General features: G+C 47.9%; 1 protein-coding gene across 6 annotated transcripts in view; it reads left to right on the top strand.

Moving 5' to 3' along the window:
- The first annotated feature begins 508 nt into the window (after nt 1-508).
- The window catches only part of cadm2b (cell adhesion molecule 2b), a 146,852-nt gene continuing 133,906 nt past the window's right edge, over nt 509-13,454 (top strand). For all 6 annotated transcript variants that reach the window (XM_062551829.1, XM_062551825.1, XM_062551828.1 and 3 more), the window contains exon 1: nt 509-784. In XM_062551829.1, the coding sequence (XP_062407813.1) occupies nt 724-784 (61 nt within the window). In that variant the 5' untranslated portion in view covers nt 509-723. The remainder of the gene's footprint in view (nt 785-13,454) is intronic.

Below are 13,454 nucleotides of genomic sequence, written 5' to 3'. Positions count from 1 at the left end.
ACTCGTTCCATCGACTGTACTGATGATGAGAAGCGGCACTAATGTGAACGCACGCCGCTGACCCGAATGGACGGGAAAAGCACAATGTGAGGGCCGATTTGCATAAACGGTGTGTCATAGTTGCAATACTTCTGAGCACTCTAGAATTGAGTGAATGCAATTTTCCTCGTACTTGGCGTCTTTAATTTCATGCAAATGCAAGTACATAAAAGTGTCCACAGGCACAGTGAGTGGCTATTAATCTCCGGACAGAACCAAGTTCAACAAACAGGACGTTACTGAGAAAGACGAGGAAAATAATCCAATCAATTACATGAACTGTTGCGACAACATGCTCTTGTGGGGTTTTTTTCTTCCATTTGCATGAAGAGTTCGTTCGGTAATTTGTAGGCGCTTGCTATTGGCGAGGCGTCTTCATCTGTCAAACGGCGTAGGCGGGACCCCGCTGGCGGAGACGCGCTAGAGGCAGCGAGGGCTGAAGTGGCACTTTCTCGTTCTGTCGCGGAGAGCATCTCTTCCCCAACGCGGGCACGGTGACGGTATCGCTGCCTCCGGATCGGGCACTTGACAGGAGAGATTCGAGGTCGCTGCCTCACGCTCGGAGTCCATGTAATTCCCCCCCCTCCTCAGTCACAAACTTCATCAGCACTACCTGGATAAATCTCCAGTCTCATCACAGAGAAGACGCAAGTCGGACGTGGCCGTGGGAAAAAGGACACGAATATGATCTTCAAACAGCACTTGTTCTTCATGCTTTACAGCGCATGTGGACTTGTCATTAAAGGTAGGAGCTCTCACATTACCCCCGTATTTGCGGACTCTGGGCGTGGTAGGGAGTCTTGGTGCAATAACTAGCGCAAGGACACTGTCCTTATTAAGTGAATGACTTCCGAAACATGTTTTCACACAGGGCAGTTGTGGTTGAGGTACATAAAGGGATCCTGTTTCGGCTGCCTATGGACCGTGACATTGCACTGTTCGTTAATGAGAACACGTATACTTGCATCGAGCCAGTCAACGTTATACTGGTGCGCAAGTTCGGGAGCCAGACCACCCGAAAAGACGTGATAAATGCTTGCGCATTTTAACAGCAAACTTTGGCGAATGCCCATATATCATGCGTTAGAATATCTGTTGACACGCTCGTTTTGTTGCTGATTTTACACTTGAGTCTGTGGTATGTTCGCCTATGTTTGGCTACTGTATTGGGACACATGAGCGAATAAAACAGAATGTGCACAGAACAGGCATGCAACATCATGTCCCAGATATTCTGCAAATTTGCGCCTTGTGTTAACTGTGCAGATAAGTCTTGGAAATACAATAGACGCACCACGCAGAATGTAAAATGTAACGGGCATTGTGCTCTCTGTCATTCACTGTATTTATGCCTAGAATAGGGAATTTGGTAGTTAACTTCAGGATTCTCAGTTGTGCAGGGGCTGCTGCTCTGACCCAAACGTGGCATTTGCAGTAGTCTGCATCTTGGGGTCGTCGTCGCCCAAGATTTTCTGTATCCGTCATCTGCTAACCATCTCTGTTTATAGCAGATTTCTTGTAAAGGCATCGTCCTCTAGGCCAAGTGCATCAGTTATCTGTTATGTATCTAATTGTAGGCTTCCAATGAACTTGTTTATGTTATTATAATTTTTTTGCCAATGAAACGCAGTGCCGTTGCTGTTTTAACGCGGCCCCGACGGTTGTTGTTATAATGCTGTGCACGAACAGTTAGGTCAAGCGAGAGAACATGTTTGATGGGAGAGGTGAGATGAGGGAGAGGTGTTTGGCGGCTACTTTTACAAAACCAGATGACACACCCACCCAGCCAACGCCCATGACCACTATCAGCTGGCGAGGGTAGGCTACTGACCACCAGTCCATCATTAATCATTACGGCTATGAAGGCAGTGTGAGGAAAAATAAATAAGTAAACTTCACAGATAAATAAATAAACTTCCCCGTCGTCGCTGAGGAGATATTGATTCGGTTTGTTGTTATATAAATAATGACTTTGCCGATGCCCTTGACATGAGATGTTATTTCTTCGCAAGTTTGGATGATTCTTGGTTTCCTTCTGTGTGTTGCCTACTTTATCGCTGTGTGTAAAAGTGGATGGTAAAAGCTAGTTTCAACTGGTATGTTCGGCCCAGTCTGAGCTGTCCCTCTGCTTGTCTGAGTGGAATTCTTATGCATTCCAAGACTCTTCTGTCAGTTTCTTGGGTTTAACGGCAATACATGCAGGCTGTTGCTCTGAAGTCAACAACCAAACAGTTGATTCCACTGAGACATCCTGTTAACAATAACAATGACACCTTTCCATCAGCACATACAGACGATAGACAGAATTTCTCACACACACACACACACACACACTCACTCACAGATATCCATAACAGAATCTCCCTCATACACACGCACACAGATTGTCTTCCTCCGTCAGTGGTGAGGCTTCAGAATGCTGAGCTTTCTAATGATACATGATAGCCATTATTTTGCATCCAATGAATGAGATGAAATGTAGTGCTTGTAAATAAAGCACCTGCAGCATCACATTTTCTGGACTTTGGCAAGCGCCCCTCTCCTGCTCCCTCCCTCCCTGTCTACCCCTCCGTGCCCACCTTTTCATGCTTTATTGTTTGTGTGTGTGTGTGTGTGTGTGTGTGTTGGCATATGCCCGCCTCCTCTCTGATGTCTCTCTACCTCCAAAACTCTTAGGCTTTTTTCCTTTTTCAGCAAGAGAACAGCGCTAACCTCGGCTGTTTTTTTCCTAATAGCGGCACGCCGCTAATTACTCCAGGGAGAGGGTCGGCTGGTCAGAGATCTCTCCCCCGACCGTCTCCGCCTCACTTATTCCCCCTCGTCCCCTGAGTCAGGCCTGGGTCTCAGTGGACTCACCCCCCCCCCCCCCCCCCCACGCATCACCTCAGCCGCTGATTCAAGAAAAGACACAACCTTACCACATCTGGGGGGGAGGAGGGGGGGTGGGGGAGTTTATGTGGGTCCTGAACAACAACTGCATAAATTGGACCTGTGGGGACAGGCGATCCCTAAACCTGCCACGCTGCTTTTATGCGCCCAGGAAGGGCTCTGGGTGAACGCGTGCCAGGAGCCAGAATTTGATCGTGTGCCAGCATTGCGTTGTGACTGGAGAAAGCAGCTAGTGTTGTGCATACCATACCAGGAGACTAACCCTTGTTGCCCCACTACCATTAACACCACAGCCATCCCCTCTGTCCCCAGTTCCCTGTCCCTCCCTCTGCTGCTGCTGCTGGCCAAGGGTGAGGGGCTTAGCCCCGCGGAACGCTTCTAAGCCGCTGAGCTCGGACGAACTGGAGCTGCCGGCAGTGCTGTGTACCGCCGCATATCATTAATCCCGCAGCAGGGACGGCCGGCTGAGCCCGGAACTGATCCGGAGCCCCCCCCCCTCCACCCCTGCCCACCCCAGACACACACCCACCCACCCACACACCCAGCTCTAGCGCCTATGGAGCCAGTGGCCGACTGCGCTCAGATCAGGCAAGCTGGCGTACCAGGGTGCAAAAAGCTCCAGCGAGAAAGTGGAGGGACTGCGGGGGTGGGTGGGTGGGTAGGTGGGTAAAGGGTAGGGATTTGTTTCCCTGCTGCTCGTTTGGCTGTTTTCTTCCTTCCCCGTATAACTGCAGCTTTTTGGGCTTCCAGTTCACTCTACCAAACACATCCCTGAATATTTCTCTACATTATTCTTATGATGTGTTTACTAGTTTGGTGTTATCTCCACATTAGAGGGGACTGCGGGGGGATTGTTGCATGCTGGTGTGCGTGTCTTCTTTTTTTTCCCTTTTTCTCTTTCTGGAGGGACGACCAGCGTGAACTTGCATTGATGTGGGCGCCTGATCCTGAGGAGAGAAAGAGACCGACCGAGGCAGAGACGGAGCTTTTGTCCTTTATTTGTGTGTTGTCCTTGGATAGTGATGCGCCTCATGTCTAGCGCCGAAACCCCCTTCTGATGTCGTGCCAGTGCCAACCAACACACTTCACTGCTGTCAGTGTGGAGAGCTCAAAGCAACAAGGCAAAAGAGTCGCGCAGCGTCCCCCTTTACTTCAGGGAAACTTTGGAAGTTTTTTCAGCCCCCTCGGCAACGATTGAGGCGGTCCTCAACTAATTCAGGTGCATGGGCAATTAAAAGTCTATGATTATGAAAGACCCCCTTAATGAAAGGACATATATCGTTCGCCGTAGGAGATTAAAACAAGTGAACTGATAAACGTTTTTTTGTGACACAGTCAGTTAATAAGATCACCTACCTTTGGGCAAGCAGACACAGTAATTAGATTCTGTTTGGAGCCTGTGGATGTTGAAAAAGAATGTGCCGAGAGATAAAGAGGGCTCTCTGATTTTTTCTGAAGCAAAATATAAAAATGTGCTAAAATTGAGATAAATGAGGGAAAAAATGAATTGGCAATCAAAGTGAGCTTAGACGTTCACTTATCCTTACCTCTTTTTCATGCCTTCTGATTCCTGCTATCTCAGACTTAAGGTCTCATAGTTAGCCACCCCTGCACTTCAAAAGCCCCATGGAGAGAAGTAATTGTCAGGTTGTTTTTGTTATTTTTCTGTAGTTGTTGTTTAATGTTAAGAGGCAGGTAGATGTTGAAAAGTACAGTGCTGACAAACAGAAAAAACACACTTCACATACCTCACAATTAATCCTAACTGTTAGCTACCTGTCAGCAGACTGCAAGCTAAATCATACCTTGACCTCGTCCATAATCTAAACTTCACAAACATATGTAAACAATATAATACTAACATATATACAATTATAATAACAACCATTTATCTTAGCAAAAAAAAACAAAAAACATAACTCTTCCTTGCTAATGAATCAATATTAGTAGGTGGTACATGGCAAAGGAAGGCATGTCCAAATGAAGTGAAGCCCATCTGAGATTTATAATTATAGAATTTACAATTAACATCTACACAGTTTAGATATAAAACAGCAATGAGACTAGGAGACTAGCTCCCATTGAGTCATCCTATATGCTGACTGCTATGTTGCCATAACAGTACAACCATGCTAACTCACACATCTGAAATATTTCAAGCACTCGAGTGCCACGCTTCATGATACTATACCTCAGAGATGTCTGAGTGCCCACATCATGTCGAGGGGCCATCCAGTGTGGCTCGTCTCTGAAAACAAGATGTCCCAGTGGCAAGTAAACATCACAGGTACTTTCAATCCCTGGATGTGCAGTTTATTTATTTATATATATATATATTTTTTTAAAAGAAAAGCAGGAGAGATGCACTCCAGTCAACAGCAGGCTGGACTAGCCACACAGCATGCGGATGCTCTAAAGCACTCGTTAAAACAAGCCTTTTGAGAGCAGATTGGCCATGAACCACCCGCAGCCGTGAAAGTGAACTGTGAATCCTCGGGCTCAGGAGACCTGCTCACGCGGTGATCTCAGAATTACTCCTCGGAACGTGTTGTTTTGCCTCGCCTGCTATACAGCGGCCCTGCCGACCGAGAGCCTGACTAGTTTCTGCCGTACATGTATGAGAGATGGACATTCACATGGTGAAAAGCAGAGAAACAAAAATAGACATTCGTTTTTTTTGGGGGGAATTTTTTTTTGTCATTCTCAATATTGTTTGGCGGCAATCAAGAATAGAAATGACTTGGTCGCTAAGACAGTGTGCCACGAGAAATGCATTGTCGCCGAAACAACACGAGATGTGAATGGAATGTGTTATCTGTGATGTGTTAGAGAGGCACTAAATTTACCACCTCGCAGAGATAATTGGCTACAGTGTGTCTGAGTTTCTCTGTGTTGTTCATGACAGGCTCTTCGCTTTACCATAAGCAACAGGTGAGAAAACAGAAAACAACACATACAGTAGGCATAGCTACTGTACCCAGACAAACAGTACACACAGACAGAATGTAGCTTCAGATGTCATCCTGCTCAAGGGACATGAAGTGTAATTGTTATTGTGATTTAGAGAAAAAAAAGAAATGACAAAAATCCTTGTTTGTGTCTTATAAAACTCCTTTACTTTATAATGCAATCTCACCTCTTTTTCTCTCTAAGTTTTGGCAGCAAAACTGCGAAGAAACATTCAGGCACATAAAGGGGGCTTGGTTGAGTAAGAAACAGTGTAGCAGAGGCAAAAACACACCCAGTGTGTACACTGAGAACGAGTGGACGGGGAAGAGAGATAAACCATTAGAGAAGACACAAGGTTGTTTTGGTTTACTGTATGTATTTTTTTTCTCTTCCTCTCCATTTACAGTACTCCATACCTCCCCCCCCTCTCTCTCTCTCTCTCCCCTCGCGCTCGGCCTATCGGCGCTCGGGAATTCAATATACGGGCCGGAGAGGAGCTGAAAGTTCATTTCATGGCCGTCCGCAGGCCTGACCTTTAAACAGGCTTCCTTGGCCCCTCATCTCTGCTTAAGCAGGGAGAGAGAGGCTGGCCGTGGACGGGACACAGACAATGAATCTCATTTATTTCATGGATAGCCTCTCCTTCTCCTCCTTCTCTCGTTCTCGCTCTATCCCTCTCTCCCTTTCTCTGTCACTATCTCCTCGTCCACCTCTCCATCTGTATATCATAGTTTCTCGTTTCTCTCTCTCTCTCTCTCTTTCTTTCATTCATTCACTCTCTGTATAGCACGCTCTCTATCTGTCTATCTATTTTATTTCCTCCTAGCTGCTCTTTCTCTTGATATTTTCTTGCCCTCCATTCCAGCCATCTCTCTCTGTCTCTCTCCCCCAAACTCATCTCTTTCACTCCCCCTCTCTCCCTCCCCCTTCTCACTTTCTCTCTCTCTCCATCTCTCTCTCTCTGTCTCTCTCTGTGTGTCTTTGCAGTCCCAAATAAAGAGTCAGACTATGCGCTTCTCTTGGGTTATCTTGTGATATTCGATATTGTGGCGCTCTGCCGTTCAGTGGCCACTACTGTTCTTGTGTGTGTGTGTGTGTGTGTGTGTGTGTGTGTGTGTGTGTGTGTGTGTGTGTGTGTGTGTGTGTGTGTGTGTGTGTTGTCTGTGCATCTCTCTACTGCCGTTCGCTCATGGTACTCCATTCAGAGCTGTCTCAATAGGCACACTGCTATTGAATGGGAAAGCTATTCCTAAAAATATGTCACTCTCAACGGCCGACGAGGTTTGCTCGAACGTGTCCAGGAGAGAGAAAAAAAAACAGCTATACTTTGTGGGCATGTAAACGACAGATGCCATGCGTCAGCCTTGAATGGCTTCAACGGTTTCCGCAAAAGGACACACACACACACACACACACACACACACACACACACACACACACAACAAAAGTGATGTGAGACAAATGATTCGATGTCACCATGCATGTCAGTTACGGAAGAGGTGGGCTAGTGGAGGCAACGTCAGCATCAGACAAGAGGCGGAGGGGGGTGACGACCGACGGGGACGGGCAAAGAAGGAAGCGGAGAAGAAGGGAAAGGAAACACACACGCCCCTGTCGCGTGACGATGCGTCCCGACGACGATGTTTGTGTGGCAACATAATGGGGGCAGATAACGCGGGGGTCTCAAATTGAAAGTGTAATCAAAGATTAAACACACGGAGGCGAGGGCCCGCTTAATATCCAGCGCGCATTTACGCCGATACGGGGGGACAGAGGAGTGAAATAATTGATTTCTGTCCTTAATTCACTCGGTGAGACAATTTAATCTAATCAGGGGGAGCGGGAGGCCCTCGGCTAGCAGTGCTGCATGTGGCCGTGTCGCCGGCTCGCCGGAACGGAGAGAGAGCGAGAGAACAAAAGCAGGACAGGAGAGAGACAGAGAGAGAGACAGAGAGAGAGGGTGAGAGGGAGAGAGAAACAGACAGAGAGAGAGACATAGAGAGAGAGAGAGAGAGAGAGGATGAGATGGAGACAAAAGGGTATGGAGTGGGATAGAGACATTGAGAGGGGTAAATATGGTTAGACAGAGACGCTGTCTAATGCCTCTCCTGTGTGTCATGGACATCAGGCCTCGTGTCCTGTCTTTATACCCACACACACACACACACACACACACACACACACACACACACACACACACAAACACACACACACTTTATACCCAGGGCTATGTGGTCAGTGATCATTGGTACAGCGTTCTGTAGGTGTCTGTGTGGCTGTGCTTCTCATGTGAAGAATCAAGTATTGATGTAAGAATATCTCCCCCTCTCTCTCTCTCTCTCTCTGTCTGTCTCTCTCTCTCTCTGTGCATTGTTTAATTTATGTGAGGAATTGTTAAGGGCAGTGCAGTTTTAAATTAATCGCACACCATAACATGAAAATGTGTGGGTTTGTACTTCCCTTAGGCTCAATTAGTACAACACGCTCTGGATGTGTGTGTGTGTGTGTGTGTGTGTGTGTGTGTGTGTAGAACATAGAGTAGGTGGATGCCAGCAAGCCTGTGTCACTTGCGCCCCCAGAAACATATCCTCTGGTGCTACTATCTACAAAGTTATGGGTGTCACACATGCAGTCCCCAGGCAGTGGGCCCGTTTATTCACGGCCAAGAGATGTGTTCGGCATCAACCCAGCAGACCACAACACCACCACAATACACCTACTCCCCCCCCCCCCTCCTCCCATCCCCCCAGGGGAGCTGGTCTACATGTGGCTCTAAAGGAAAAGGAGAGGAGAGGAAAAAAGGAAAACGGAGAGACACAGACGCAAGCGACAAACTTAACTTGATGCATGTTTATGGCTTTTATTGATTTGATCTTTTCTGAGGTTCCCCCAGGCTTCCAGAGGAGGCGCCTGTGTGTGTGTGTGTGTGTGTGTGTGTGTGTGTGTGTGTGTGTGTGTGTGTGTGTGTGTGTGTGTGTGTGTGTCTGTGTCTGTGTGTGTGTGCGTTTGTGTTTGTGTGTGTGTGTGTGTCCGTGTGTGTGCGGGTGTGTGTGCGTGTATGTGTGTGTGTGCGTGCACGCGCGTGTGTGCAGACAGTGCGAATGTGGGCAGATTTGTGAGGGAAGGTTGGGTGGTGGTGCTGCTGCTGGTGATGGTGGTGGTGCGGGTGGTGGTGGTGGTGATGGTGGTGGTGGAGGCTGTCAGGGGTGGTGATGGGGGTTGGCGAGACCGAGGGAGGATGTGGAGAGGGGCGATGTGGGTTGGGGAGGTGGAGGAGTCAGAGGTGGGGGTGGGAGGTGGGGTGGGGGGATGAAAGCGCTGAAACTCCATGTCCTTATAAAGACGGATCAGCACTTCGAACGGGAGCTGCATACCGATTGTAGGGGATGGCAAAGCTTGCAGCCAGAGAGCAAGCTTTACTGCAAAAAAAGTCCTCAAAGCTGCTAAGCTGGGGGAGAGAGAGAGAGAGAGGGAGAGAGAAGGGACAGAGGGAGAGAAGGTGTGTGTGTATGTGCATGTATGTGTGTGTGCGTGTGTGTGTGTGAGAGAGAGAGCGAGAGAGAGACAGTGATGTGGGAGTTGGAAGGACGTAGGCTTTACTTTTTAAAAAAGGAGGTAATTGCAAAGCGGTGAATACATGGAGGAATGAAGAGAGCAATTCTGTCTGAGAGAGAGAGCGAGAGATACAGAGCGATACAGAAAAGAGAGAGAGACAGGGAAAGAGAGAGAGAGAGAGAGTGAGTGAGTGAGTGAGTGAGTGGGTGGCAAGGGAGAGAGGGATATATTAAGCCATATAAAAGCTAGCGAAGAATTGTGTTTGTGGTTGTAAAAGGAGAATTTATTAATTATACCTACTGCACGCTTCAACCCCTCCCGCCGCCCCCCCCCCCCCCCCCCCCCCCCCCCACACACACACACACACACACACTCAGCCCCACCCCTAGTGACCCCTCTGTGCAAAGGGAGCACACTGCCACTGCTGTTGATGTTTTTTTCGCAGTCAGCCTTCAAACACACTCAGTCTGGATGATGTGGCAGCCTGATAGACAGGTAAGAGAATTGGGCGCATCCTTTTGAAGTCGCCACCACATCCATACGTGCGCATGCTCTTTTGTCATTCCACTGGGCAGGTCACAAAGAGAAGAGTTCTGAGAGGTTTATTCCAGGTTTCCAGTAGAAATATTAGCATTCCCCAACACTAGTAATGACCAGCTTCATTAGAGAGCTGGGGTGCGGTGTGGGGTTGAGGGGGTCTGCAAAAAAATTGGTTGTGTGTGTGTGTGTGTGTGAGTGTGTGTGTTTGTGTGTGAATGCACAGTGCTCTTGCTAGTTCGGCGGCCAACACGACAGGTGCTCCACCCCCCCCCCCCCCACACACACACACACACACTTTTTTTCTCGGATTCGACACGTTGAGCGGCAAGCTCCGCTCGGGCCTCGGGCCATCTCGTCCCAACGTTGTCGTCGGCGCCGGCGTAATGTTTGGGCCACGCTGCATTAATGACAGAAAATGGGCCCGTCTCGGCGTGCGGCCCCCGCGGTCTAATGAAGACCCGGCGCACGTAACACCACCACCACCGCCACCGCTGCCACCACCACCACCACCACCGCCACCGCAGCCACCACCACCACCACCACCACCACCACCACCACCGCTGCCACCACTGCCATCGCCACCACCACCACTGCCATCGCCACGGCCAGCCTGGCCCTGGCCCTGCCACGTGGCGAGACTCGCTCTGCTGTGCTGTGCAGCGCGCCGCAATAATTACGCATTTAATCTGGACTCGCCGGTGCCCACGTGCGGGGGCACGCCCGAGCTTTTTGCCAAGTGACCTGCGCCACCGGAACAGTTGGGTTTCCCAGATAATGACCACTCTTTATTTCACACACTCACACTCGCACTCGTGCTCTCTCCCTCCCTCCATCTCTCTCTCTCTCTCTCTCTCTCTTTTTTTACCCCCCTCCCTCCCTCCCTCTCCATTTCCTCTGAGCAACCTTTCTCCTCATTTTTCATTCTTTCTTTTTGATATATATTGTAGCCCCAGGGAAGGGGAAATGAGAGAGAATGGCCCTGTAAAACGCTACACAGGTGTGGCATACATGACAAAGTGAAAGGGTTGTTAGATAGATAGAAGAAGAAAAAAAAAAGACCCGCTCCTTTACGCTCCTTTCTGTTTTGGGAGCTGAACCGTACAGTTTTAATACACAGAATCCTTCATTCTCAAGCCAATTAATGGAGTGAACAGCCTGTGCAACAACAGTTTTTTTTTCAGGAGTGTGTGTGTGTGTGTGTGTGTGTGTGTGTGTGTCTCTGTGTGTGTGTGTGTGTGTGTGTGTGTGTGTGTGTGTGTGTGTGTGTGTGTGCGCGCGCTCCAGCGCTGTTGTCCAACAGGCAGTGGAAGAAATGAGAGAGGGGAGAGGAAATGGCAGAAAAGTTGATTGAAGGAAACGCCGGGCAGTAATCGGCGGCGGAGGCAAGAAACCATGGTAACGCCGGCGGTTCAGAACCTGTCGGCCGACAGCTTCGGCGAGAGAGAGAAGGAGCATTATGGTCATAAACCGCCGTAAATGATACGTCTGCTTTACCGCACTGGTCAAGGTTCACCGAGGGGTGCATGCAGACACAGTGGCAGAGTCTCTCTCTCTCTCTCTCTCTCTCTCTCTCTCTCTTTGCTCCTTGCATCTGATTCTCTCCATCTCTTCCTCTTCCTCCTCTCCTTGCTCTCAGGCTGACAGGGAGAGACGAGGTAATTAGTAGCACCACTGTGAAGGGATTGTAGGGAGGAGAGAGAGAGAGAGAGAGGGATGCTGCTGCTGCTGCTGCTGCTGCTGTGTACTGGTTTAGATTAGTGGAGGCAGCACAGAGAGGCTTTTTTTAAATGAGCATCGCAGCTTTTGGGTTGTGGGGGGGAGCAGCTTTGTGCAGGGTTGCTTCTCTGTGTTCAGAGATGGGTCTTCGTCGTTTATGTAGTTTGCCATTGCTGTGTGCTTTTTGGCAGTGGGATAGTCGTAGGAATGTCTGAGGTTGAAGTTCAACTGTCTGTCTGTTGGTCTCTCTCTGTATTTCTGTCCATGTGTCGGTCTGCCTCTGTGTGCAACTCCTATTTTCACATGGAGCTGGTAAAGAAGGTTGATATTAACAGGTCTGTTATTGTTTAGATCTGGCAATGCATCCTTTTTTTTGTTTTAAACATACCTGCTCTCCAACACACTCGCACACACACACACACACACACACACACACACACACACACACCAGCATCTGACATTCTTTTCAATGCATTGAAACTTCTTGGCCATGTCAATCATTATTATTTGAGAGCTCAAATCATAACTACCCTAATTTGACTTCTCACTGCATTTAATTGGCAGTGTGCAATGGTCAAATAGTCCAGAAAGTAAAGTTTTGTAGCCTGACACATTTTTTACTACAGACTTTCTAATTAATTTTCTCACTATCTAACCCAATTAATTTGTTTAAACATCAGTTCACATCTCCAAGAATGCAAATGATTAAAGTCACCACGGCCCATCAAGAAGAAGATTTATCCTTCTTCTGCATCAAAGTGCACATTTTTCAGATCAATTGAGGCCTAATAGATAATGCCATTCCTAATTAATGTGAGCATATCATTTGAGTTTAAAAAATATGCCATCTCATAACTTGCTACTTTTTTTTCCTTTTTTTAAAGAATCAGACAGACGTGCTCGACTGAAGAAATGAAGGTGGTGCCGAGATTTGATTTGTTTCATCTGGTGCTGTGTGCCTTTTTCTGGAAACTGTCAGGTTTCAGTTCCATTGCACTGGGTTCCCTGACAAAAAAGCCATCAGCTATCAGTCCCCTCGTGCCACAGTTCAGAACCCTAATGCTACAATTCTCTCGGACATCTGGTCACCTTGACTGCTCCCTAACGGGGTTTCAGTATTATTTCCGTCCCTCTAATTTTACACTCGCTCTCTCTCTCTCTCTCGAACAGAAACACAGAGATTCGGGATCCCATTTGTAATTTGCCCGCAGATGTTCTGTCATGTAACACCCCTGCATCTTACAGGTCTATTTGTGGAGAGTTCTGGAATTTATAGGTAGTTGCCACAGTGTGCTTGCCGCAAGCCTTTTTTTTAATATTCATTCTAAATTTTATTTATCCCGAAGAGCCCCTATTTTGTTACAGCCCAGCTGGACAGCAAGGGTTACGCTTTGTTTATTAATCAAGGGCAATGCATGTTTAATTGTCATTTTAAAATGTAAATAGTTTTTAGGGGAGAGGGAAGGCATCAGAAGGTTAAACAGGCTGTTTTGATGTGCATATAGAACAATCGCTCTTTCGCCACTTCTCATATTCCCCCAGCTTTTGGTTAATTGGGTTTTTATTTTGCAATGTTATCGGCCCCATCAGCTCCATCGTGCTGCACTTGCCTACAGAAAAGTGTTCCATTGCCCTCATTGAAGTTGCCACTCTTGCATTTGACTGTGTGTGTGTGTGTGTGTGTGTGTGTGTGTGTGTGTCAAAGTGTGTTCTTGTAGAGCTGGTGTCAGAGAGTGTACATCCTATCAAGTCCTCAAGAGTATCTT

This window comes from Sardina pilchardus, chromosome 13 (assembly GCF_963854185.1).
Source record: "Sardina pilchardus chromosome 13, fSarPil1.1, whole genome shotgun sequence".
Classification (NCBI taxonomy): domain Eukaryota; kingdom Metazoa; phylum Chordata; class Actinopteri; order Clupeiformes; family Clupeidae; genus Sardina; species Sardina pilchardus.
Note: the sequence above shows the minus strand (reverse complement) of the source record. Positions and strands in the feature narration are given on the sequence as shown.